General features: G+C 43.0%; 1 protein-coding gene across 1 annotated transcript in view; it reads right to left on the minus strand.

Annotated features, from left to right (window-relative positions):
• Window positions 1-25,577, minus strand: part of LOC144683032 (solute carrier family 15 member 1-like) — a 53,690-nt gene that overhangs the window by 15,551 nt on the left and 12,562 nt on the right. Inside the window, exons 6-16 of the mRNA XM_078546029.1 lie at window positions 24,454-24,553; window positions 22,301-22,391; window positions 20,112-20,192; window positions 18,804-18,886; window positions 13,430-13,516; window positions 11,744-11,833; window positions 9,786-9,830; window positions 9,654-9,686; window positions 9,454-9,542; window positions 7,411-7,492; window positions 3,495-3,617 (exon numbers count right to left, since the gene is read on the minus strand). Coding sequence (XP_078402155.1) covers window positions 3,495-3,617; window positions 7,411-7,492; window positions 9,454-9,542; window positions 9,654-9,686; window positions 9,786-9,830; window positions 11,744-11,833; window positions 13,430-13,516; window positions 18,804-18,886; window positions 20,112-20,192; window positions 22,301-22,391; window positions 24,454-24,553 — 904 coding nt within the window. The remainder of the gene's footprint in view (window positions 1-3,494; window positions 3,618-7,410; window positions 7,493-9,453; window positions 9,543-9,653; window positions 9,687-9,785; window positions 9,831-11,743; window positions 11,834-13,429; window positions 13,517-18,803; window positions 18,887-20,111; window positions 20,193-22,300; window positions 22,392-24,453; window positions 24,554-25,577) is intronic.

Below are 25,577 nucleotides of genomic sequence, written 5' to 3' on the forward strand. Positions count from 1 at the left end.
GGAAGATGAGGTGCTGTTCCTCCAGTTTGCGTTGGGCTTCACTGGAACAATGCAGCAAGCCAAGGACAGACATGTGGGCAAGAGAACAGGGTGGAGTGTTAAAATGGCAAGCGACAGGGAGGTTTGGGTCTTTCTTGCGGACAGACCGCAGGTGTTCTGCAAAACGGTCGCCCAGTTTGCATTTGGTCTCTCCAATGTAGAGGAGACCGCATTGGGAGCAACGAATGCAGTAGACTAAGTTAGGGGAAATGCAAGTGAAATGCTGCTTCACTTGAAAGGAGTGTTTGGGCCCTTGGACGGTGAGGAGAGAGGAAGTGAAGGGGCAGGTGTTGCATCTTCTGCGTGGGCATGGGGAGGTGCCATAGGTGGGGGTTGAGGAGTAGGGGGTGATGGAGGAGTGGACCAGGGTGTCCCGGAGGGAACGATCCCTACGGAATGCCGCCGGGGGGGTGAAGGGAATGTGTCCATGCCCACGCAGAAGATGCAACACCTGCCCCTTCACTTCCTCTCTCCTCACTGTCCAAGGGCCCAAACACTCCTTTCAAGTGAAGCAGCGTTTCACCTGCATTTCCCCTAACTTAGTCTACTGCATTCGTTGCTCCCAATGCGGTCTCCTCTACATTGGAGAGACCAAACGCAAACTGGGCGACCGCTTTGCAGAACACCTGCGGTCTGTCCGTAAGAAAGACCCAAACCTCCCTGTCGCTTGCCATTTTAACACTCCACCCTGTTCTCTTGCCCACATGTCTGTCCTTGGCTTGCTGCATTGTTCCAGTGAAGCCCAACGCAAACTGGAGGAACAGCACCTCATCTTCCGACTAGGCACTTTACAGCCTTCCGGGCTGAATATTGAATTCAACAACTTTAGATCTTAAACTCCCCCTCCCCCCATCCCCACCCCGTTTCTCCACCCTCCCTTTTTTTTCAATAATTTATATAGATTCTTCTTTTCCCACCTATTTCCATTATTTTTAAATCTAAAACTAAAACTTTGTTAGTCTTTCCACCCCACCCCCACTAGAGCTGTACCTTGAGTGTCCTGCCTTCCATTCTTAATTAGCACTTTTCTTAGATAATATCACCACCTTCAACACCTCTTTGATCCTTTTGTCTGTGACATCTTTTGATTATCTGCTCCTATCACTGCTTGCTTATCTCCACAATCACCCCACCCTCAACTTCTCTCTCTCCCTGCCCCCCCACCTTAAACCAGTTTACATTTCACCTTTCTCCTAACTATACTCAGTTCTGCTGAAGGGTCATGAAGACTCGAAACGTTAACTGATTTCTTCTCCACCGATGCTGCCAAACCTGCTGAGTTTTTCCAGGTAATTCTGTTTTTGTTTTGGATTTCCAGCATCCACAGTAGCTTTTAGCTTTTTGTTTTGATTCAGAAAGGGTCAAGTAGGTTTGAATCTCACTCCAGACACTTGAGGACAAAAATTTAGCCTGACATTCAAATGCAGTACTGAGAGAGTACTGCACTATCAGAGGTGCCATATTTCAAAGTGAGATGTTAAACTGAGATTTCATCTGCCTTTTCAAGTGAATTGAAAAAAATTCCATAACACTACTTTGAAGAAAAGCAGAGGAGTTCTCCCTTGTGTCCTGGCCAATATTTGTCCCTCAAACAACGCCACTGAAGCAGAGCATCTGGTCGTTATCACTTTGCAGTTTGAGAAAGCTTCCTGTGTGCAAATTGGCTGCTATATTTCTTGCATTACAACAATGACTGGGTGGTGCTGAGGTCATTAAAGGTGCTGTAGCAACACAAGTCTCCTTTTTCATTTTTTAACTTGTTCATATACCAACATGCCTTCAATATGCTTGGGATTCCTGCCTAACACACAGCTGTGGAAAACCCCAACATTACAGTAACAGCCGCAACTCAAGGACTAGTCCCAGAACTAACTGCCCTTGCACAGCCCCGATTTTCATCAGTCCGCAATTGGTGGCTCGCCTTCGGCTGCTTGGACCCTAAGCTCTGGGATTCCTTCCCTTGACCTCTCTCTCTCTCTTCCTTTAAGACTCTCCTTAAAACCTAGCTCTTTGGCCAAGTTTTTTGGTCAACTGTCTCATGATCACTTCATGTGGCTTGGTGTAAATTGCATTTGATAATACATTGGAATGTTACGGGTGCTATATAAATTCAAGATGACTTAGGAGTGTAACCACAGGGATGTAGCTATAATCCTGAATACTCCCCATGCACCCCTTGTAAGGCCCTACGGGGAACAGGCCTATCCCAAAAGGGGACACAGACCTGGAATTGTTAGGTCAGGTGCACTCATAGTTCATTCTGCAGCCCAACATCGGGACACAAAGGGAGAATCATCACTAATTTCTTTCTAAATTGTGGCTCCCAAGAGGAGGTCAACCTGTGCCTTTACTCTGATAAAATGCTTATAGCAAAGTGACAAAAAGGTTTGAAATCATTAACTGGAAATTAAACTGATTCTCGTCCTTTAATCATCCTAATTTTGATACAGTTGCAAAAAATTTTTTTTTTTTACACACAGCAAGTTGCTGTGATTTGGAATGTGCAACCTAAAAGGATAGTGGAAGCAGATTCAATAGCGACCTTCAAAAAGGGAATTTGGATAAATACTTGAAAGGGAAAAAATTGCAGGATCATGAGGAAAGAGTACCAGAGTGAAACTGACTGGACAGCTCTTCCAAAGAGCCAGCACAGGCAGAGTAGGCTGAATGGCCTCCATCTATGTTGTGTGATTCTAAGATACCGTGAATTAATTTAAGGTTTTAATGCTTGACAACAAAGTCCACATTTCACAATGAGACTGGAGAAGCTGGGATTGTTCTGCTTAGTGAAGGCAAAGGAGAGATTTAATCATGAAGGGTTTTGATAGGGTAAATAAGGAGAAACTCTTTCCAGGAGGGTTGGTCACCAGAGGACACAACTTTCAGGTAACTAACGTAAAAAAATCAGAGAGGGAATGCACTACCTGAAAGAACGATATCGCTGTTCCTTCACTGTCGCAGCAGCAAAACCCTGGAACTCCCTCCCTAACAGCACTGTGGGTGTACCTACACCACGTGGACAGCAGCGGTTCAAGAAGGCAGCTCATCCACCACCTTCTCAAGGGGAATTAGGGATGGACAATAAAAACGCTGGCCAAGCCAGTGATGCCCACATCCCGTGAAAGAATAGGGGGAAAAAAAGCAGTGAAAACAAATTGAAATTTCACAAGGGAACTGGAAAAGGAAATGTTTGCAGGGCTGTGGGGGAAGAGCAGGGGGATTGAGGCTAATAGAATTTTTTTTTTTAACAGAACTAGCATAGGTACACTGGGACAAATAGTCCCCAAATACAAATAGCCTTACAATAGTATTGTAAGATTCAATGAATGTTTACATTTGTATAAACATTTCTTTAATAAAACATTTGGGAGCAGGTGTGCCGATTGTGTTTTCTGAATGACACATTGCTGGATGTAAAGTCTGATTGGTGGAAGGCACTCATCGATTCTACGTACCTCTGATGGGCTCAGTAAATGAGATGTGGGAACTCCGTCTAGTGTTACATTGACTGGTAAAATGCCGAGGTTCAGGAATTTAACTTGGCTTTGCTGACTGGTAGGGAAGGTTGGAAGAGTTTTCTGCAAGAAAAAGACAGAAGATGCAGATAGGAACATACAGTTTCAACCTAATGGCAATTGAGACCGACACATTTACACTGAACATTTGTCACCCATACGATATTAATTCCATCAATAGGGTGCAATTGTGTTTTTAATTTTTAAAAAATGTCTTAGTGACTAAAAGGAAAGCTTCCTTAAAGGGGTCACAATGAGGTCTGCACTGGTCACACAGCTCTGAAGATCTCAGTCACACATTTTCTAATGATCATTTTTAGTTTCATTCAGAGACAGGGCAGGATTTGTCCTAGAATCATTACGGCACAGAAGGAGGTCATTCAGCCCATTGAGCCCATGCCGGCTCTCTGTAGAGCAATCCAGGCAGCCCATTCCCCCAACTATCCCCATAATCCTGCAAATTTATTTCCCTCCAGTACCTGTCCACTTGAGGTTTTGAAATCATAAACTGTCTGTATTCAAGAAGTAAATTGGATCTGCTGTAAAGGATCGGGGACATTGTACATGACTAGAGATCTATAAAGACCTTGAGCTTTCCTTCGTGTGTAGAGAGAATCAATATTCCCAACTGAACAACCCACAAAGGCTGAATGGCCCCCTTTTGTGCTGTAATCCCAAGGATTTTATTTCACTTGGATTCTTAGCTTTACACAGAATAAGTGGCAAGAGCGTTTGCAAGTGGGTGGGGGCGGGGGGGTAGAAACAGAATTGTGTAAAGGGTGATCTTGTGTTCTGCTCAGCTTTATTCCCATCCAGTTGTTACCTCACAAGAATGGCATGCTCTCAAAAGAGAAAGAAATACCTGAACAAATAGAATGGCTTAATATCCAGGATTATGAACCAACAGAAAGTGTTGTGTTATTATGTGAAGGGACTGGAGAAGCTGGGGTTTTCCCCCTTTGAACAGAGAGGTTAAGGGGACAAAGATTCATTGAGCAGATGACTCCGTTAACTCTGTTTCACTCTCCTCAGATGCTGCCAGACCTGCTGAGCATTTCCAGTCTTTTCTGTTTTAATTTCAGATTTCCAGCATCCGTTGGAACAATACTTTGGGTTTATCCAAGGTTAAGGGGAGATTTAATAGAAAGGCTCAAAAAGCAGTAACAATTTTAATAGTGTAAGTATGGAGAAACTGTTTCTAGTAGCAGGAGGCTTGGTAACCAGAGGGACCCAGATTTAAGGTAATTGGCAAAGGAGTCAGAGGGGGAGATGAAGATTATTTTTTTTTATGCAGCAAGTTGCTGTGATCTGGATAAATGCTTTTAAGGGGAAGGATTTGCAGGCTGTGAGGAAAATGCAGGCAAATGGGACTACTGGACAGCCCTTTCAAAGAGCCAGCACAGACATTTATCCAATTTCCTTTTTGAAAGTAACTATTGAATCTGCCTCCGTCACCCTTTCAGGCAGCACATTCCACTCTGGCTTGGGAGGCAATGGCAGTGGTGGTCAGTGCCAATGCTGCACAGAAGAGGTCAGCCATCCAGTGCAGATAGAGGATGAATGATCTCATCCATGCAGCCAGGATAAGGCAACCATCTCATCCCTCTAAACTCACACACTCACACGGCCATCACACATTCACTGGCATCTCACTCACTGCCAGCTCAAGGGACATCACCACTCACTCTCTCACACACACCCTCACATGTTCATCTGGCCTCATCTCCCCTGGAGACTGCCTCCTCAGCCCTCACCATCTTGAGGCCACTTGCACAGATCAACATGTGCCCCCCACACCCACCCTGGGAGACCCTCCTTCCCCAGTACAGCCCTTGCCCTTCAGCCTCTTCCCTTGCCTGAGGCCACTTCTCCCCTTTCCCCAAACAAGCCCTAGTCCTGCAGCCATTGAAAAGCCACCTCCGCCTTATGGCTGGCCTGTTAGGTAGAGAGCTGCCCGTGAGCACCCCTAACAGTGATGTGGTGCTGCCTGTGAAGCCTGGCGCTGATGACAGCGAGTGTAGCCCAAAGCGAGGTAGGCAAACAAACCTTGAAGTCCCGAGTGAAACGCAGCTCGCCAAGTGCACGCCTTATATATGCTGTTGGGAAACACGTCAGCTCAGACGATCCACCATGGGGTGATGGTTCTGGCGGGCTGGGCTTCTAATGTATTATAATGAAGTCCCCAATGTCCGATGGCGGGAAACATGACCCGCCATTGATGGGCAGAGCGGACAATTGCAAACCGATTTTTGGCCATCTCGCCATATTGTCCACTCGCGCCATCGATTATGTCCGACACCAGCGGGCACAGAAAATTCCACCCAATGAGTTATACTGTAATAAACTGATAGCTTGACCTCAGGGTGAAACATCAAGATAGATAAGCAAAGTGTATGTTTTGGAACATTGTTTGACCAGGTCATTCCGTGATTATTTTACAAATTCCTCTGGAACTGCGGAGTTGAACTGCAGGGATAGGCAGGAATGTGGGGTTGAGGTTACATTCAGATCAGCCATGATCTTATTGAATGGCGGAGCAGGCTCGAGGGGCTGAGTGGCCTCCCCCTGCTCCTAGTTCGTGTGTTCATATGATTAATGGGTCATTCCATGTTTATTTTGTAAATTCATTTGTAATTAAGGATGTAACAATTAGACATACAAGATAAGAACATTGTGAGTTAATGATCAGTTATCTCAAAGATGGTATATATAAACAACAGAAGCGTTGTAACTTTGAATTGCTTTTAGAGCATTCTAAAAGAGCATTTCCCATATGTACACAGTTGTACTAAATAAAGAACTGCTGCTGAATCTACCTACAGTTGACTCTGTGTCGAGTGTCTTTTAGATACTCCACAACAAAAAAATTAAAACAAAACTATTGTTAAGGTATTTATCTATATATTTTATAAATTTATTCTTTCACAGGATGTAGGCATCACTGGCTAGGCCAGCATTTATTGCCCATCCTTAATTTCTCTCAAGAAGGCAGTGGTGAGTCGCCTTCTTGAACTGCTGCAGTCCGTGTGGTGTAGGTACACCCACTGTGCTGTTAGAGAGGGAGGCAGTGGAAGAACGGCAATATAGTTCCAAATCAGGGTGGTGTGTGGCTTGGAGAGGAACGTGCAGGTGGTGCTTTTACCATGCATCTGCTGCAATTGTCCTTCTAGGCGGTAGAGGTCGTGGGTTTGGAAGGTGCTATTGAAGAAGCCTCGGTGAATTGGTGCAGTGAATCTTGTAGACAGTACACACTGCTACCACTGTATGTCAGTGATAGAGGGAGTGGATGTTGAAGGTTTGGATGGGGTGCCGATCAAGCGGGCTGCTTTGGTCCTGGATGGTGTTGAGTTTGAGTGTTATGGGAGCTGCACTCATCCAGGCAAGTGGGGAGTATTCCATCACACTCCTGACTTTTGCCTTGTAGATGGTGGACAGACTCTGGGGAGACAGGAGGTGAGTTACTCTCCGCAGAATTCCCAGCCTCTGACCTTCTTATGTAGCCGCAGTATTTATATGGCTGGTCCAGTTTAGCTTTTGAGCTTTTGTCCCGGGTTTGCTCACAACAATTTGCTGGAGATTGATTATTAATTCCTGAAGGTTCCACGGCAACCCTGGAGGGTTGGCAACCCTGCTAACACCCAGAGCAGGCCTGTCATGTTGATTTTTGAATCCTTGCAGAAGGTTTGGAGGCTGAGGCTGTGGTGCATCTCTGCCCCTAAGTTGCTCCCAGAGATTGTCGGGAGAGGATTATTGGCCCCTTGTTACTCTGAAACTAAAAAGAACTGGAACCGGCCCAACACTTTAGCTGCAGTCACACCTTGTTCTGAAATTATAATCCCAGTGTTACGCTACTCACATCGATTTCAATCTGCACCAAAGCAGCAGCAACAAATGCCAAAGCTGCAAGAAACATTCCGACTGTCATCTTTCTCAGGGGTCTGAAAACAACACAAACAAAATGCAGGTATCAAATGTTACATCGAGTTTCACAGCAATGGAAACAGGTTCAAACAGTCCATAGTGGTGTTTCCTATATCACAGCAGTGACTACCTAAAAAACGTTAGACACCATATAAATATCATTAATTAATTCTCTCATTCTTCTTCTCCTCCCACCCCTCTTCACTCATCCTATCAACATATCCTGTTATTCCTTTCTCCTTCACGTATTTATCTAACTTCCTCTTAAATGTCTCTGTACCATTCATCTCAACCACTCCCTGTGGTAGCGAGTTCCACACCCTCACCATTCTGCAGATCAAGAAATTTCTCCTGAATTCCTTAGAAGATGTATGAATGACTATTTTGTATTTATCGCCCTTAGGTTTTAATTTTCCCACAAGTGAAAACATGTTCTGAAACGCCTGTCTCACTAGCGATGCCGTTCCTAATTTTAAAGATCTCCATCATGTCACTCCTCAGCTCTAGGGAAGAGAGCCACAGCCTCTTCACCCTCCCCTGATGTTAGTAATGTTGAACAGAATTAATGTCCATTAAGTTTACAACCTTGACTCTGAAAGGGGACTGATTCACAGGATAAAATAATTTCTTCTACGAGATATAACAATTGAGCTATGTACAGAAATAATGTGCATCTGGTCACGTTGTTCCTAGGGATCTCTAGTTTACATCGTACCATTCGCTCATTCCACACTTGGACTATGGATATTCTCATGTACAAAAACAGCCACAACTCTTGACTGTGGGAAACAGTTGCCATGATGTACTCTGTCAAGGCTCCCCTCTCCCTATTGTTGTCTGCCCAAACTATACTTGTATTTGCCCTCTTTTTAAACAGTTTCCTGGGTATTATACTTCATTGGCTGCAAAGCACTTTGAGACGTCTGGTAGTGTCATGAAAAGTGTGGGAAAGGCTAATAACTCGGGGCTTTAGATGAGGTAGGCAGTAACAATGTGAAAATGCCGTCCTTCTAAATGCCTGTATAACGTGAGTCCCTCTCTTGTTCTTTCCCTCATACTAATATGGCCGGGCTGATGTGGCACCAGGCAACTGTAGGGCACTGGGTGTCTACAAAGAGGGCACGGCAGCATAATTGGGTCAGGGAACCTTGCATTTTTCCAGCCCATTCAATTAAATGCTTAAAATGGAAATCCTGTTCAAACAGAGATCTCCCTGTAGATTATGTGGATTGTGTTCACATTGTAAACTGCAATAATGCATGCAAATTCATAAGTTATATATATATATATATACATACACACCCACAGTGGTTCTACAAGTTAATTATACAATCACCATTCAACAACAATAACTTGCATTTATTTAGCATCCGAAGATGCTTCATAAGGGTGTTATCAGACAAAGTTTGACACTGAGCTGCAGAAGGAGATAGTAGGTTTTAAGAAATGTCTCCAAGGAGGAGATGGAGATATAGAGGTGGAGAGGTTTACGGAGGGAACTGCAGAATTTAGGGCTCACACAGCTAAAGGCATAGCCAACGATGGTGGAGTGCTTAAAATTGGGAATGCTCAAGAAGCCAGAATTGGAGGTGCGTTGAGATCTCCGAGGGTTGTTGGGCTGGAGAAGGGCACAGAGATAGGGAGGGGGTGAGGCCCATGGAGGGATTTGAAACTGTGGATGAGCCTAGACAGCTGAAGGCACAGTCTCCAATTGTGGAGTGTAAGAAATAGGGGATTCACAAATGGCCAGAATTGGAGGAGGACAGGAATCTAGGAGGATTGTAGGGGGGAGTAAAATCCACAGCTCCATATTGGAGTTTGAGCCAATATTTATTTGTCACACGGATTCAGCATTCACAGTGCCCAGTTTAGTTCAAACCCTTGTACTACATCATGCTGGAATATTCCACTCTACCATGATTCCAACTAGCCATCCCAGAATTCTGAAAGTATTTGTTTGCCCGATGTTAATACTTACGTAAAGTTTAATTTGCATTTAGCAATCAATGGATACACGATAGCATCAACAACTGGAACCAAGATCAGAATCAGGATTGGGTTGACGGTCTGTACAAAGGTCGGAAGGACAAAATCAATCAGATTGTGTGTCAAGAGAATCAACTACTGGAAACAAAACTCATCATGAGAAATGATATATTTAAACATGAAATTCCATACCTGCATCTGATCAGGTTGAATGTCAATGCCTCCCTAAAGAAAAAGAAATATTTAATAATAAGTATCAGTCCAGTAAAAAAATGAATATTAAATATAGGATGCATAATGTTGAAGTGTTAATTAATATCTTACAAAATTTCCATTCATTGTGGTGGCTTGAAAGGTCCATCTTGAGCCCTGTAAAAAAAATCCATAATTGTTAAAGATCGCACTGCTTAACAATAGAATGTAAATTAATTACTTACCTCATACACAGACACTTGAGCACAAGATCTAGACCCTCAGTGAAGGACTGGGGGAGTGCAGGACTCTCAGAGGTGCCATCCAGCAGATGAGATGCTAAACTGAGATCCCGCTTGCCTTCTTTGGTGAACAGGAAAGATCTCATGGCACAATTACTGTCGTCACTGACGTGAATCCCGAGATATGTTGCCTCTCCAGTGCCAGGGTCAAGGGTGTCAGTGATTGGATGTAAAGCACCCTGATGGGGGAGGGCTAACAGCCAACAGTCATGGTCCACATTGGTACCAACGACATAGGCAGACAGAGGGATGTGGTCCTACAGTCAGAATCTAGGGAGATAGGTAGGAAATTAACAAGAAGGACCTCAAAAATAGTAATCTCCGGATTATTCCCATTACCATGCGTAAGTGAGTACAGATATAGGAGGATAAAGCAGTTGAATGCATGGCTGGAAAGATGGTGCAGGAGGGAGGGCTTTACATTCCTGGGACATTGGGACCCCACTCTTGGGAAGATGGGACCAGTACAGGCTGGACGAGTTGCACTGAAAAAGAGCCAGGCCCAAGTTGCTTGCAGGGTGATTTGCAAGGTGGGGTTCAAACTAACTTGGGAGGTATGTGGTAACCAGGAGGTAATATTAGAGAGGAATACCAAGGTGCACACAATACAGTGAGAGACAGATGGCACTAGGGTAGGAAATATTAAGTTATTAGGTGGTTTCACAGCAAAGAAGAAAGTAGTAAAGTCTGAATTAGGGTTACCGGTAGGTGTGTGGAATGTGTGTGGTAAATAGGATTGGTGAGCCGGTTGCAATGTTGTGACTGTAACAGAGACCTGGCTCAAAGGAGGCCAGTCCTGGGTGTTAAATATTCCTGGATCAGGAAAGATAGGAAATGAGCGAGGTTGTCCCAGAATGGATCAAGGATAGAGTTTATTTGATGAGAGATAAGGAACAAAGAAGGTGGAATTGCATCGCTCAGTGTAGCCTATAGACCATTAACTAGTAGAAAAGATATAGGGAATAAATTTGCCAAGAGTTTACAAAGAGGTGCCAGAATTATAGGGATGGATTCTACAGGACCCTGTCCCACTACACCCACCCCCCAACTGAAAGAGTTTCTGCACTGGAGGGTTTGTGCAGTGTAAATCTCCAAGAATGGACCCCAGAATACCTGACATTTCCTCCTCTTCCATTTCGCACACCATGTATCTTCATGCATCTTCAATGCAATATAGTAACAACAACTTGCATTTATATACCTTTAAAGTAGTAAGGTATCACATGGCATCTCACAGCAGCGATTATCAAACAAAATTTGATAATTGGTAAGAGGTTTAGGGAGGGCCCTGGGCATCTGAAAGCAAAGCCTCCAATGTGGTGGCGTGGTGAACACTGTGGGGATGTGCAAAGGATCTGAATTGGAGAAGTGCAGAAGTCTCCGAGGGTTGGACGGCTGGACAAGGTCACATTAGGGCAAGGCCATGGAGGGATTTGAAAACAAGAATGAGAATTTAAAGTTTGAGGTCTTGTTGGACTAAGTTCCAATGTAGGCCAGTGAGTAGAGTGGTGATGGGTGAATGGGATTTGGTGGGAGTTTGGATCAGCATATTCTAAAACTGATCTTTGGAAGGAATGCATCTTTTGAGCATCGTGTGGGCAATCAAGGGTGTCCTTTGCCATTGACCCATTCCTCAACAAAGAGTCCACAACTTCACGATTGAAAGGAAGCAAATTAGTGCAGGAAGTAGTAACCAAACAAATAATGTTTACTTCAGTATATTTTCTTTAACTGCTTAAGATACCACTTTTCACAGGTAACCTAAAGTAGGAGTTGCTTATTTCTTACCTGTTGGTCATATAAAGCCCAGAACATAGGCAGTGGGATATACAGGAATAATACTTTTAGCACCATCTTGACCTGTGCAATCAAGTGTACCTAAAGCAATTGATAAAGAGAACAGGCATGAGATCAAGACAAATTTGTTCCTAACTGATCTGTGTATTTCCCAAGATGTGGTAAGATTTGGCTGTTGAATATCAGGCTTGGTGGCATCAAACCCCCTCACCATGAGCAACAGGCAATGCTGGACACCACCTTTACAAGCAAGCTAAACCCACTCATTTCAAGTGCAACACTCCAGCTTAACCAACAAGGACAGCCTACATAACATGTCCATTATTGATTTAACTATGTCCTACATGACTGCTGACATGTTTACCATGGCTGCTCTTGGATTTTCAACACCCCACACCCCTCAAATTTAACAGAATAAAAGTACCATATGAGGTTGTGATTTTAAATTATGAGTGATTAAAAACATCGACACGTATAGTCATTAAGCCTTGGCTGAAACATTGTGCCCAATTCCACTTTAGGAAGGATGTCACCCTTGGAGAGGGTGCGGAAGAGATTTACTAGAATGGTACCAGGGACGAGGGACTTCAGTTAATGTGGAGAGACTGGAGAAGCCGGGATTGTTCTCCTTAGAGCAGAAAAAGATAAGGGAAGACTGAACAAAGGCGTTCAAAATTAGGAGAGGTTTTGCTAAAGTAGATAGGGAGAAGCTGTTTCTATCGGTAACCATAGGGCACACTGCTGCTCCTACCAGGAGATCTGCTGTCATAGTATGTCACACTCATCTGCCTTATGCCATCCTCACACATCCACTGTAGCTCGTCTGCAACCACCTCTGTGATGTCCATTATCCAACTATACCCAGGTCGACCCATCTTTCCGCTGCCCTCCGCTTTGCCCTCCAGAAGAGATCTCTGTAACTTTTCAGCCCTGATCAAACTAATATCTGATCCTAGGCCTGGGGGTGGCACTGGTCACAGCCGACTGGACAGGTGGCAACAGGAAGCACCTGAAGCGGGAGCACTGTCTGATGAAACTGTATCAGGGAGTGGGCTCGAGCACCATGTTGACGAGTCATTATGTTTGCCTAACACCCAATAAGCGCAGTAAAAGCAGGTCAATCTGGAACCGATGCCAGGCTCCCTGAAAGACTGGGAGCTCCATAACCAGCTCAAAGCTCATGGGACTGGTAAAAAGAATCTGCACTGTGACGAGTTAGCTATCTGGTACATGAAGGACCAATTGAGCCCTTGCATTGGTGTTTGGAAGCAAAGATAAGTTCCAAGGTTTAGGACCATTCATAGGCATGTACCCAAATGAAGAGAGTGCTGATTGGGTTTTTCTGTACTCTGCCGTATGACCACAGCAAAGATGGATGTAGCCGTTTGATAGGACACAGACTTAATGTAATTGTCAAAATAAAGCAGAGGAGGGAAGAGGCTTTTTTAACGCACTGAGGAGTTGTGATCTGGAATGCACTGCCTGAAAGAGTGGTGGAAGCAGGTTCAGTATTAACTTACAGAAGGGAATTGGATAAATACTTGAAGGGGAAATATATGGGGAAAGAGTGTTGGACTAATGGGATAGCTCTTCCAAAGAGCTGGCACAGGCACAAAGCAATGATTCTATGATTAGAAGGAAATAATACAGGAAAGAAATCTCAACCTACAAACTTACATCATATTTCTCTGTAGCCCAGTCCATAAAATGCGCTCGTTTGGGAAACTGCTTGCTACGATGCCTGAATCTGTTTTTGATAGCGAACTGTTGAAAAGAAACCAATAATTTGTAAATATTATTGACAATGTTATACAGGATTGTAACAGCATGCTAAGGAAAAGTTAATGAATTTAAGTCTGGCACTTATTAGTATTTTACTCACATCAAAGGAATACTATTAATGGGAGGGAAGGGGACATGGTAAGTGTTTGGTGAGACATGGGTTGATGTACTTGATGGTCCCACTGGCTGAGTTTCCAATCCCAGCTTTCTTCCACGCTTGGGGTTGGACATTCAAAGAAATACGGTCAGGGTCTCTTGACATCAGGGGTAAACTGCTAACCTGAAGTACAATGTCCTACTTCTGGAGATTCCTACTTTGAACACAGAGAATTTTACAGTACAGGAACAGGCCTTTCAGCCCAACAGGTCTCTGCCAGTGTTTATGTTGCTCACAAGCCACCTCCCACCTCTCATGCTACCAATGTATCCCTCTGGTGTCAGTTGTGCAGTGGATAGCACACTCACATCTGAGTCAGAGAGTTGTGGTTTCAGTTTCAAAGACACAAACACATTAATGTAGACTGTCCATTGCTCTACAGAGGGAGTGCTGTCTTTCAGATGAGATATTAAACCGAGGCCCTGTCTGTTCTGTCAGGCCCCATGGACACTATTTTAAAGAAGAGCTGGTGCCTTTGCCAATATTTATCCCTTAGTGAACATCACAAAAACAGATTATCTGGTGAATATTGCATTTCTGTTTGTGGGAGCTTGCTGTGTATAAATTGACTGACGGATTTCCTACATTACAACAGTGGCTACACTACAAAAGTACTTCATTGGCTGTTAGACGCTTTGGGACATCCTGTGGTCTATTTCTTTCTCCCTCGTGTATTTATTAAGTTTCCCCTTAAATGCACATATGTTAATTGCTTCAATCACTCCCAAAACTCTCCACCGTGGTGAGGTTTTCCTCATATCCTGGCTCAGTTGTAGACTAACTGATAGAGATCGATTGCCATGATTAGTCAACAACTCCATTATTATTGTATCAAGTGACTACCAAGATGGTGGAAGGTGAACTTGATATCGTGGACTTTATCCAGAAATTCTTATGTTGCTGAAGAGGCATACTGTTGAAGGAAGAATTTGTCCACATGTTGCACCTTTTTCAATTAAACAAAAGCTTGGGGGGTGGGGGGGGGGGTGTGGGGGGGGACAGCCATTCCCTGGTTCATTCCCCATGGCAATGCCTTGACCAATCAGAGCCAAGCTGCCTGGTTTGAATTTAAACAAAAACTTGGCAGCTAACTGTTGCCTGTGCATTCTCCATGCCAACGCCCCTACCAATCTGACTCCACTTGCCAACCAATCAGCACCCACTTCTCATGCAGCATTAATTGTTGTTCCCTTTGAGATTTGGGTCAGGATTTTATGGCCCCACGGCGGCGTGTCTCCCCCCACCCCAGTGGATGCAGCGAGCCATTTAAATCTCCGTTCAGTTCGGCGGGACCATAGTATCCCACCGGGCGGGAGGGAGGGGCCATAAAATCCTGGCCTTGATATTCTTGCAATTCTGTCCTGATGAGTACAAGATGAAAAGCTTTATCAGCATTTCCCTTTTTCAGCAATACTGAAGTTCTGTACTACCAAACGACTATTTCATTCAGTTCTGCTGAAGGGTCATGAGGACTCGAAACGTCAACTCTTTTCTTCTCCACCGATGCTGCCAGACCTGCTGAGTTTTTCCAGGTAATTCTGTTTTTGTTTTTGACTATTTAATTCTTATGTTCCTATGGAGTTGCGCCACCACTGGCCATGCTGGATGGGCATTGCCAATGACCCTTCCCCTTTCATGCAAGATCTTGGACCAGGCAAGCTGCAGAGTTACCTACATTTTGATCTCGACTATACCAGGCATCAGCATCAATATGGAACCACCTGTACCTTCACAAGTTAGAGAGTAAACAGCATTCCCTCAGTCATTGAGAAGTCCCAGGCATTTGAGACTCAATGTCAAAACAGAAGAAATGGAAAGTGTGTAAAAATGGCTGATATGGTGTTTCTGGGCAGACTCTCTCTCACACAATGTGCAAGGATGCAGGATTTGGTTCCTAAGAGAGTCAGTCTACTTGTGGAATTGCTATTTACAAGAGGATGGTAGTGTTATGTACTGTTAGGAAATAGAGACAGTTTAAGTAATTTATATTGGTATTTGTGGGTGTTAGGAATGAGTTATAGCTTTAAAGTTTAAATTTGATTTGTATTTCTGTATTTTTTTATATTTGTTCATTGCCCGAACCTAATTACCCTTGTTCAGAGGGCATTTAAGAGTCAACCACATTGCTGGAGTCACATGTAGGCCAGACCAGGTAAGGACAGCAGATTTCCTTCCCTAAAGGACATTTCAGTGAGCCAGATGGGTTTTTATAGTCAGTAACGGTTTTGTGCTCATCATCAGATGGTTAATTCCAGATTTTTATTCAATTCAAGTTTCACCATCTGCCGTGGAGCAATTCGAACCCAGGTCCCCAGAGCATTACCCTGGGTCTCTGGAATATTAGTCCAGTGACAATACTACTATAATATACACAGGGACTGCTATTCTCTATAATATACACAGGGACTGCTATTCTCTACAATATACACAGGGACTGCTATTCTCTATAATATACACAGGGATTGCTATTCTCTACAATATACACAGGGACTGCTATTCTCTATAATATACACAGGGACTGCTATTCTCTACAATATACACAGGGACTGCTATTCTCTACAATATACACAGGGACTGCTATTCTCTATAATATACACAGGGACTGCTATTCTCTATAATATACACAGGGACTGCTATTCTCTACAATATACATAGGGACTGCTATTCTCTATAATATACACAGGGACTGCTATTCTCTACAATATACACAGGGACTGCTATTCTCTATAATATACACAGGGACTGCTATTCTCTATAATATACACAGGGACTGCTATTCTCTACAATATACATAGGGACTGCTATTCTCTATAATATACCCAGGGACTGCTATTCTCTATAATATACACAGGGATTGCTATTCTCTACAATATACACAGGGACTGCTATTCTCTATAATATACACAGGGACTGCTATTCTCTACAATATACACAGGGACTGCTATTCTCTATAATATACACAGGGACTGCTATTCTCTATAATATACACAGGGACTGCTATTCTCTACAATATACACAGGGACTGCTATTCTCTATAATATACACAGGGACTGCTATTCTCTAAAGTATACACAGGGACTACTATTCTCTATAATATACACAGGGACTGCTATTCTCTAAAGTAGACACAGGGACTACTATTCTCTATAATATACACAGGGACTGCTATTCTCTATAATATACACAGGGACTGCTATTCTCTATAATATACAAAGGAACTGTTATTCTCTATAATATACACAGGGGCTGCTGTTCTCTATAATATACACAGGGACTACTATTCTCTATAATATACACAGGGACTGCTATTCTCTATAATATACACAGGGGCTGCAATTCTCTATAATATACACAGGGGCTGCTATTCCCTATAATACACACAGGGACTGCAATTCTCTATAATATACACAGGGCCAAACTGAGTATTAGTTTCACTTTAAAAAGTGCTTGCATTTCTATTAGGAGCTTTTTGACTGTTGCACCTAAGTTGAACAAACAAGAGCAGAAAAAAGTGCTGTTGCCTAGCAACAGAGGTCCAGAGACGTAGCTCGCTCCCACAGACATTCACAGAAAGAACTAGAAAGGCAGTTTTGAGTTCAATTTTGAAGACAGCTGCCAGGCAGAAGAGGCCTAGAAGAGGTAGATAGCCAGTTCCAAGCTAAAGTTGGTTGAAAGTAGCTGCCAGAGGGAGACCCAAGCAAAAGGGACAGATAGCCAGTCCCAAGCTAAAGAAGAAAGTCCCCAGAAATCCAGGAGAGTGGAACAGGAGAAAGTCCCAAGCAGACCTCCTAGTCAAAGGAAGGACAGGAAGCTGGAAAAGGTCCTTTTAAGTGAAGACAAGAGTGAGGGTCTGAGAGAAAGGCTCAAAGCTTCAGATTCAAAGAGCCTAAAGCTGCAGAAAGCAGATTTACAGTAAGAACAGCTTGCAAAAGGCCAGAAAGTCCAAAGAGACAATTGAAGGTCTGTAACTCTTAGCAACGGGCATGTGAAATAGTGGTGTACTACTGACAGCTGAGTCAGTGAAAGAGAGTACTTGGAAGAATGCTTGAATGCATTTGGTGACCCGGGGTGGATTGTTCGAAACCCTGGAGGTGAACCCTTGCAGAAGGCATCTGAGAGAAAGCATTGGTTTGGGAGAAGATTCCAAAGTGAATCCTTCGAGAGTGGAGATTGGAAACCCTTGTGTGAATGATGGAGTTCAGTGAGACTGGTTGGTTCACGGTCTGACAAACATCTGGGAGGAGTTGAGAAGAGGTCCATAGCATCTGGTTGAGGTGGCATCTGTCACTTGGTTTCAGAGTGTGGTATGTCTGACCACTGGTTGTCTATTGGTTTACATGGACTGTGTACTTACTGTGAACATTAAGTATAAGATAGCTTTTATAACTTGTGTTATCCTTACAAATCTGTATATATCTGTAAGGGTATAGTTGTGGGTGAAGGAGTATTGTAATATAGTTAATCTTTTCTTGTTAAATAGATGTTTTATTCTTTTGTTAAAAGTTCATTAGCTGACTCCGGTGACTCTGTTCAGTAGCTACTCGCTATGTATCTAAACAAACAAAAATAAAAGTTAGGATCTATCAAGCTGGGTTCCACCTTGAGATCAGGCTTGCCAGCGGTAACCTGAGCTGGGATCATAACAGTACCATGCTAGTAATTCAAAGGCTTAGACCAATGATCAAAAGACATGAGTTCAAATCGCACCATCGTAGCTCGGGATTTCAAATTCAGTTAATTAAATAAATTTGGGTTTATAAAAAGCTACTGTTAGTAAGGGTGACCATACAATTGTCAGATTGTCATAAAAACCAGTTGGTTCACTATTGTCCTTTCTTTAGGGAAGAAAATCTGCTGTCCTTTTTCAGTCTGGCCTATATGTGAGCCCAGACCCACAGCAATGTGGGTGACTGCCCCTTGCAATGCCTTAGCAATTAAGGAAAATAATTTTTGACCACACCAGTGGCACCACACCCAGTGAATGAACTAAAAAATAATTTTGTCATGAAAACTTGGGAAGAGCCAAATCTGTAAACGTCCTTATCCTTCTCAGCTGCCCCACACTGCTGTGATATCTAAGTTGCAGCAGTTAACTTTAGTTTGATCACTTACCCAAATGCACTTGCAAACTTGAAGTATAACATTCCCCTTGGGAGTGGACTTCTGGTACAAAGAGCTTCCTCCAATAAATACAGCTGAAACACACAATATGACATGGTTAATGGATTATAATTGCTTTGGCAGGTATAAGATTAAACCTATGTATCCCTCAAGGCTCCCAGTCTGTGGAACCTTACCTGCCAAGAATGCGCATTGGGAAATCTCACATCGTTGCCAACTCTGAATGAGCATGTCACTGGGGATTTAGATCAAGTGATCCCCACAACCGCCCCACTTGATCAAACAGCCCTCCCCTCAAACCCCAAAATATTTTTATAAGGGGCGGTTGGACTGATTGGATAGCAATTTCAACAGGGTTGCCAACTGTGTTTGAATGTACTCCTGGAGGTTTCATCACGTGACTTGTCCCCACACTCCAGCCATTAGTTGGCCAACACATCCATCCTTGTGAGGCACTGCCTTCCTACACCAATTGGAAAGCAAAAAGGCTCATTACCCAATTGGATGATGCATGACTGTCAGCCAAACAGCTTTTATTTCCGCATTTTCAACAATTTTATATCTGGTGAAGAGAAACGTACAAAGAAAATTTTAAAAACCTATCTTGTTTAATGTCCCGATTATTTTTCTCCAGGAAAATTCAATTCTTCAACCCCTGGAGGCTCCAGGCCAAATCCTGGAGGGTTGGCAACCTTAAATTTCAAAGACCCAACACAGACTGAATAGCTTTCTTCTGTGCTGTATCATTCTACAATTCTAAATGAGTGCATTCAAAGAAAATGAAAAAGAGCAGCAATTTTTTGAAGGCTGCATGATTCTTCTCCTGGGTTTTGCTAGCAACAGCCCTTACAGATGAATCTGTAGCTGTTGGAGAATCCAGAGCAATCCTGGATTGGATGGTCATTTAAATAGAAACAACGTGCAGGGTTACGGGGGGAAAGGCAGGAGATTGGCACTAACTTAAAATGCTCAGAGAGCCGGCGCAGACATGATGGGCTGAGCGGCCTCCTTCTACACCATAACAATTCTGCGATTCCGTAATTCTGGAGGGTTGGCAACCCTGTTGCCTGGGCAACATATAATTTTCTATTCATTGAATGAATAAGCAGGAAATGTTAGGCCTTGTGCCCATGACTTCCTGCTAGGTGCCGCTAGTGGGCAAAGGCACCCCCGCCATCCCCAAAATGTGGAGCGCAGGAGCTGAAAGTTTCCCATGTAGTTAATACTTATTTCTCAATATCATGCAGATTGTAGAAATCTACCAAATTGTTTCAGGAGAAGGAAGTTTATAAGACTTACATAAGGCAATTGCCATTAGGGCTGCTGGAACTCCAAAGGCCAGAGGATAACACGCCTGGAGCGCGTGACCGCATTTTTGACCTAAAATATGCAAAGTATGGCAAGTTTAGAATTGTCAAGGTCAGAGGAAAAGAATAATGAGAAAGGCTCGTGTCTTAAGGACTTACATGTAGGGGTCACGATTGAGAAGTTTGCGGATGATATAAAAATTAGCCATGTGGTAATAGTGAGGAAGAAAGCTGGGGGGCTACAGGAAGATATCAATAGACTGCTCAAGTGGGCAGAAGAGTAATAAATGGAATTCAATCCACAGAGGTGTGAGGTAATGTATTTGGGGAGGACAAATGAGGGAAGAGAATATATAATAAATGGTATTGAGACGTGTAGAGAAACAGAGGGACCTTGGAGTGCATGTCTGCAGATCCCTGAAGGTAGTGGGACAGGTAGACGAGGCTTTCAGGAAGGTGAATAGGATACTTTCTTTGATCAGCCAAGCCATAGAATATAAGAGTAGGGAGATTATACTCAAACTGTGTAAAACAGGAGTTAGACTGCAGCTAGAGTACTGTGTACATTCTGGTCACTACATTACAGGAAGGATGTGATCGTACTAGAGAGGAGACCTATGAGGATGTTGGCAGGAATGGAGAATTTTAACTATGAGGAAAGACTGGATAGGCTGGGGTTGTTTTCTTTGGAACCAGGGAGGCCGAGGGGAAATTTAATTGAGGCGTACAAAATTATGGGGGCCCAGGATAGAGTTGATAGGACCTATTTCCATTGGCAGAGAAGCCAGGGGAGATAGATTTAAAGCAATTGGTGGGAGAATTGGAGGGGAGTTAAGGACAATGTTTTTCACCCAGAGGGTGGTGGGAGCCTGGAACACTCTGCCAATGGAAATAGGTCCTATCCACTCTATCCTGGCCCCTCATAATTTTGTACACCTCAATCAAATCTTCCCTCAGCCTCTTCGGTTCCAAAGAAAGCAACCCAGCCCCAGCCTAACCAATCTTCTTTCCTCATAGTTAAAATTCTCCAGTCCTGCCAACATCCCTCCCTTAGTCTCCAGGGCTCACTGAAAAGGTGGTAGAGGTAGAAACACTCATCGCATTAAAAAAATACTTGGATATACAATTGAGATGCTGTAACCTACAGGGCTACAGATCATGAACTGGAAAGGGGGATTAGGTGGGATAACTACTTTTCCAGCAGGTCAGACATGATGGGCTGAATGGCTTCCTCCTGTGCCATAGATTTTTCTATGTTTTTATGTTTCTATCTAATGGAATGCTGGTTTTATCTCAAGGGTGCTAGAATACAAAGAGGTTGAAGTTAAGTTACAGCTGCAGAAAGTTCAGAGGAGGCCATCCAGAGTAGCTGTGTTCAGGTCTGGGCACTGCACCTCAGGAAGGATATACTTGCCCTGGAGTGGGTGCAGCGCAGATTCTAGATTGATACTGGGGCTAAAAGGTTTGAATTATGAGGACAGGTTGCACAGACTGGCCTTGTATTTCCTTGAATATAGAAGATTAAGGGGTGATCTAATTGAGATATTTAAGATGATTAAAAGATTTGATAGGGTCGATAGGGAGAAACTATTTCCGCTAGTGGGTGAATCCAGAACAAGGGGGCAGAATCATAGAATTAAGAGCTAGGACATTCTGGAGTGAAGCACTTCTTCAAACAAAGGGTAGTGGAAACCTGGGACTCTCACTTCCAAAAGAACGATTGAAGCTTCGGGTCAATTGGGAAAATTTCAAACTAACATTGATAGATTTTTGTTAAACGAGGATGTTCAGATTTAGGGACCGAGGCAGTTAGACGGAGGAAGGATACGGGTCAGCCATGATCTAGCCGAGTAACAGAACAGACTCCCAGAGCGGAATGGCCTCTCCCTGTTCCAACATTCCAATGTCAAAATTAAATTATGATCTGATAATCCCATTTGCTATAGGCCTGTTGTGCTGGGTGACCTGATTAATGGACAAAGAAAATAATTACCTACAGAAAATGGCGGAAATTAGGAGCGCAGATGTGCCAAGTGATTAATGATTAACAACATCAGTTTTCAATCAAAATGATGATCAACAAAGATTTTCTTCTTTCTTTTGCTTTTCCAACAATGATTTTGCAATTTATGGTTTGACTTTGATACTGGTTTCAACAAGTGAAGCCAATGACTGCCTTACCTCTCAGGATGGGAGTAACAACTGTAGAAATGAGACTTCCAGCATTGATTGATAAATAGAAAATTGAGAAGAACCTGCCCCTTTCCTTTTCCTTCAGAGAGAGAAGAGAACATTGACTTCAACAACAGAAGAAACCAAAGGACTTTTGAGATATTTACAGAAATTCATGTTCACTCTGTAATGCAAGAGGACATTGCTGTATCTCCTGAAGTCATTTGCTGCCTGGATTTCGCTGCCAAAGTAACAGTGCCACTATTGGGGTGCAAATACTCCGGCAGCCAGAGGTGAGGAAGAGATTCTCCACAAGTTGTGAATCCACCACAAGTTACTGGATGACCTGCTTCGCTCTGTCATGTCATGACCATTGATCCTACCCCAAATTACTTATGGACATACTGAGCTTTTAAGTAAGACATGTTTTTTACAAAAAGGACATATAAGCAAAAACTGGTAGAGACTGCAAAGTAACCACTTGCTGGAAAATTCTTATGTGGATTACTTGACCAACTAGTTCAGGGTGAATGGAATGTTGCACCTAAAAGGTGCGACATGGCATATTTCACTCAGAGGAACTTCAAAGGGAAAGATACAATGAAAACTGAACTGTAATCTCCTGTGGTTGCGAAGGTAATGGAAAATGATTCCTCCCTCAGCCAAAACCACCTCCTGTTGAGTTATATCCCAGACTGCAAACATGAACTGTGTTGAAAAGGAAACAGATCTGGGTGAAAGACATGTTTGTTTTTTCCCTTCCAGGAATACACAAGGAAAGGGGTTTAAAAGAGCCAACTGCAACCTTTGTTCTGTGTGCTGGTCTGGTGTTCTGTTCTGGTGTGTGTGTGTGTGCTGTGAAAGTGACAGCTGGAGAACGCCAACTAGGCATCCCTGCACTTGCAGGTAAAAAAATTATCCCTCTCTGATTACTGGGAGCAAGTCATAAGTCAGCAAATCCACAGTCGAAAAGGAAACAGGATAACTCCTTTCAGCCAACCTGCAGAACCAAGAATCTCCAAGCCAACTGCTCAACTGCCAAAGTCGGCGCTACCGGAATCACCCAACTTAACAGCCGCAACGTTTCACCATCTATTCCTCACAGACAAGCCAAAGGACTGATTTGTATATCTTATTAACTTTAATTATACACATTAATCTTGTGTATGTGTGGTGCATTTTTATTATTTTTTTCCTCACGTTTAGTAACTAATAAACTTACACTTTCTTTGACTCAAGACAGCCTGGTTAAATTGGCATCTTTTAAAACATAAATACATTTGGACTGGGAAAAGGTATCCACGAGGGAAGGGATCCTTTTTAAATTAACCTTGCTGCGACCAACCGAGGGGGTTGAATAAAGAACGGGAGCCAGTTTTTCCCCTCCTCACCTGGGAGCATAACAATTTGAGGTACCTTGTTCAGGATCATAACAAATTAGGGGAACCTCGCGCAGGGACCGGTTGTAACAGTCATTAGCCTCACGAAAATGGCAGGTCATCCTCAAACTCCCTGTGAGTTTCAAGAAATTGCTGCATTGTGCATTAATTACTCATTAAACTCACCGTTGAAAGTTACTTAACGGCGTAAGGATGCTTTTAATGAGGAGATTTCTGTTCCTGTAATGCCATTCAATCACCTAACTCCTGAAAGTGAACAACTGAAACTATACAATCTCATTCCCACAGGCTGCAATTTGTTCTGAGAGAGTTAATACATGAAAAAATGTTAAGATTTTAAAATATTTTCTTACTTTTCCTTTCTGTCCTTATTTTCCTTTCTGTCCTTTCCTAATCCAATCTCTCTTTCCCTCTCTTTATTTCTCTTTCTGTAACTGATTTGACTCCAATTCACCCGATTTCCTTCTCCATCGTCCCGCTGTTTCTTCCTCAATCCTTAAAACCTCATTGGTTCGCTGAGGTCCCAGATGCCCCATTACCCTCACACTCCCGGCTAGTTAGAGGGCAAACAATTTTTGAGCTGTGGGATGCAGGAACCAACGGGCTTTTTAACAGATAACCTGCTCCAGCAAAATCTGGGCGAATGTTTCCAGGCTTGAATAACATCTTTACATAACATGAATAATGGTTCCAGGAAAACTTTCTTTTTATCATTTCTCACGGTTGATATAAATTCGTTATAAACTTAACACTTGTGTTTACCTGATGGTCTTCAAACTGATCTCCACCAAATGCTGACACACAAGGTTTGATGCCACCAGTTCCAAAAGCAATAAGAATCAGACCAAGCATCGCCAAAGCTCTGGAGGAAACAAAAGCAGCAGAGTTATATTATAATTTATAAACGCTGACAGAATTTAATATCATCAGGTGTAGTCTGTGGCTCAGTTGGTGGAAATCTTTCTCCTGAGTCAGATGTTTATGGGTTCCGCTCCCACTCCAGAGGCTTGAGCACATAATCTAGGCTGACACTCCCACTGCAGCACTGAGGGAGTGCAGCACTGTCAGAGGCACCATCTTTCGGTTGAAATGCTAAACGGAGGTCCTATTTGCCCTCTCAGGCGAATGTAAAAAATCGCATGGCTCTGTTTCAAAGAAGAGCAGGGGCATTCTTCCTCGTGTCCTGGCCAATATTTATCCTTCAGCCAAATTATCTGGTTACAATCACATTACAGTTTGTGGGAGATTTCTGTGCAGAAATTACCTGCTACATTTCCTACATTGCAACAGTGATTACATTCTAAAAATACTGAGCTAGCTGTAAAGTGCTTTGAACATCCTGTGATTGCGAAAGGCGTTATACATATTCAAGGGCAGAATTTTACAGCCCCTCCCACTGGCCCAAATCTTCCATCTTTAACAATGCCCCTTGCTTATAGTATCTCAAATTATTGGTAAATCTCCAATACCTGATTTCACCATAGACATTAATTTTGATTAAAATACAAAGAATTCATTATTTTTTAAAACACTCACTGTCAAACCTTAAAGGAATGATAAGAAATCTCAGTTTTAATAAACCATGTTGAAAGTTATATTAAACATCATGCTATAATTTATCAAAGAAAGGCTAAAAGGTTCATAAAACCAGCAGCAACTGAGCCGTGCCAGATATGTTAATAGGTTTAAATGAAATTACAACACAAAAAATACAGACCATTGCAGTGAAGTACATAGAATTTACAGTACAGGAATAGGCCATTCAGCCCAAACCTAATCTGTCAACGTTTATGCTTCACCCAAGCCTCTCCTTTACCCTCTTCATTTCACCCGATTAACATATTCTTCTATTCCTTTCTCCCTCATGTATCTTCTCATTAAATGCA

This window comes from Cetorhinus maximus, chromosome 7, assembly GCF_964194155.1.
Source record: "Cetorhinus maximus chromosome 7, sCetMax3.hap1.1, whole genome shotgun sequence".
Taxonomy (NCBI): Eukaryota; Metazoa; Chordata; class Chondrichthyes; order Lamniformes; family Cetorhinidae; genus Cetorhinus; species Cetorhinus maximus.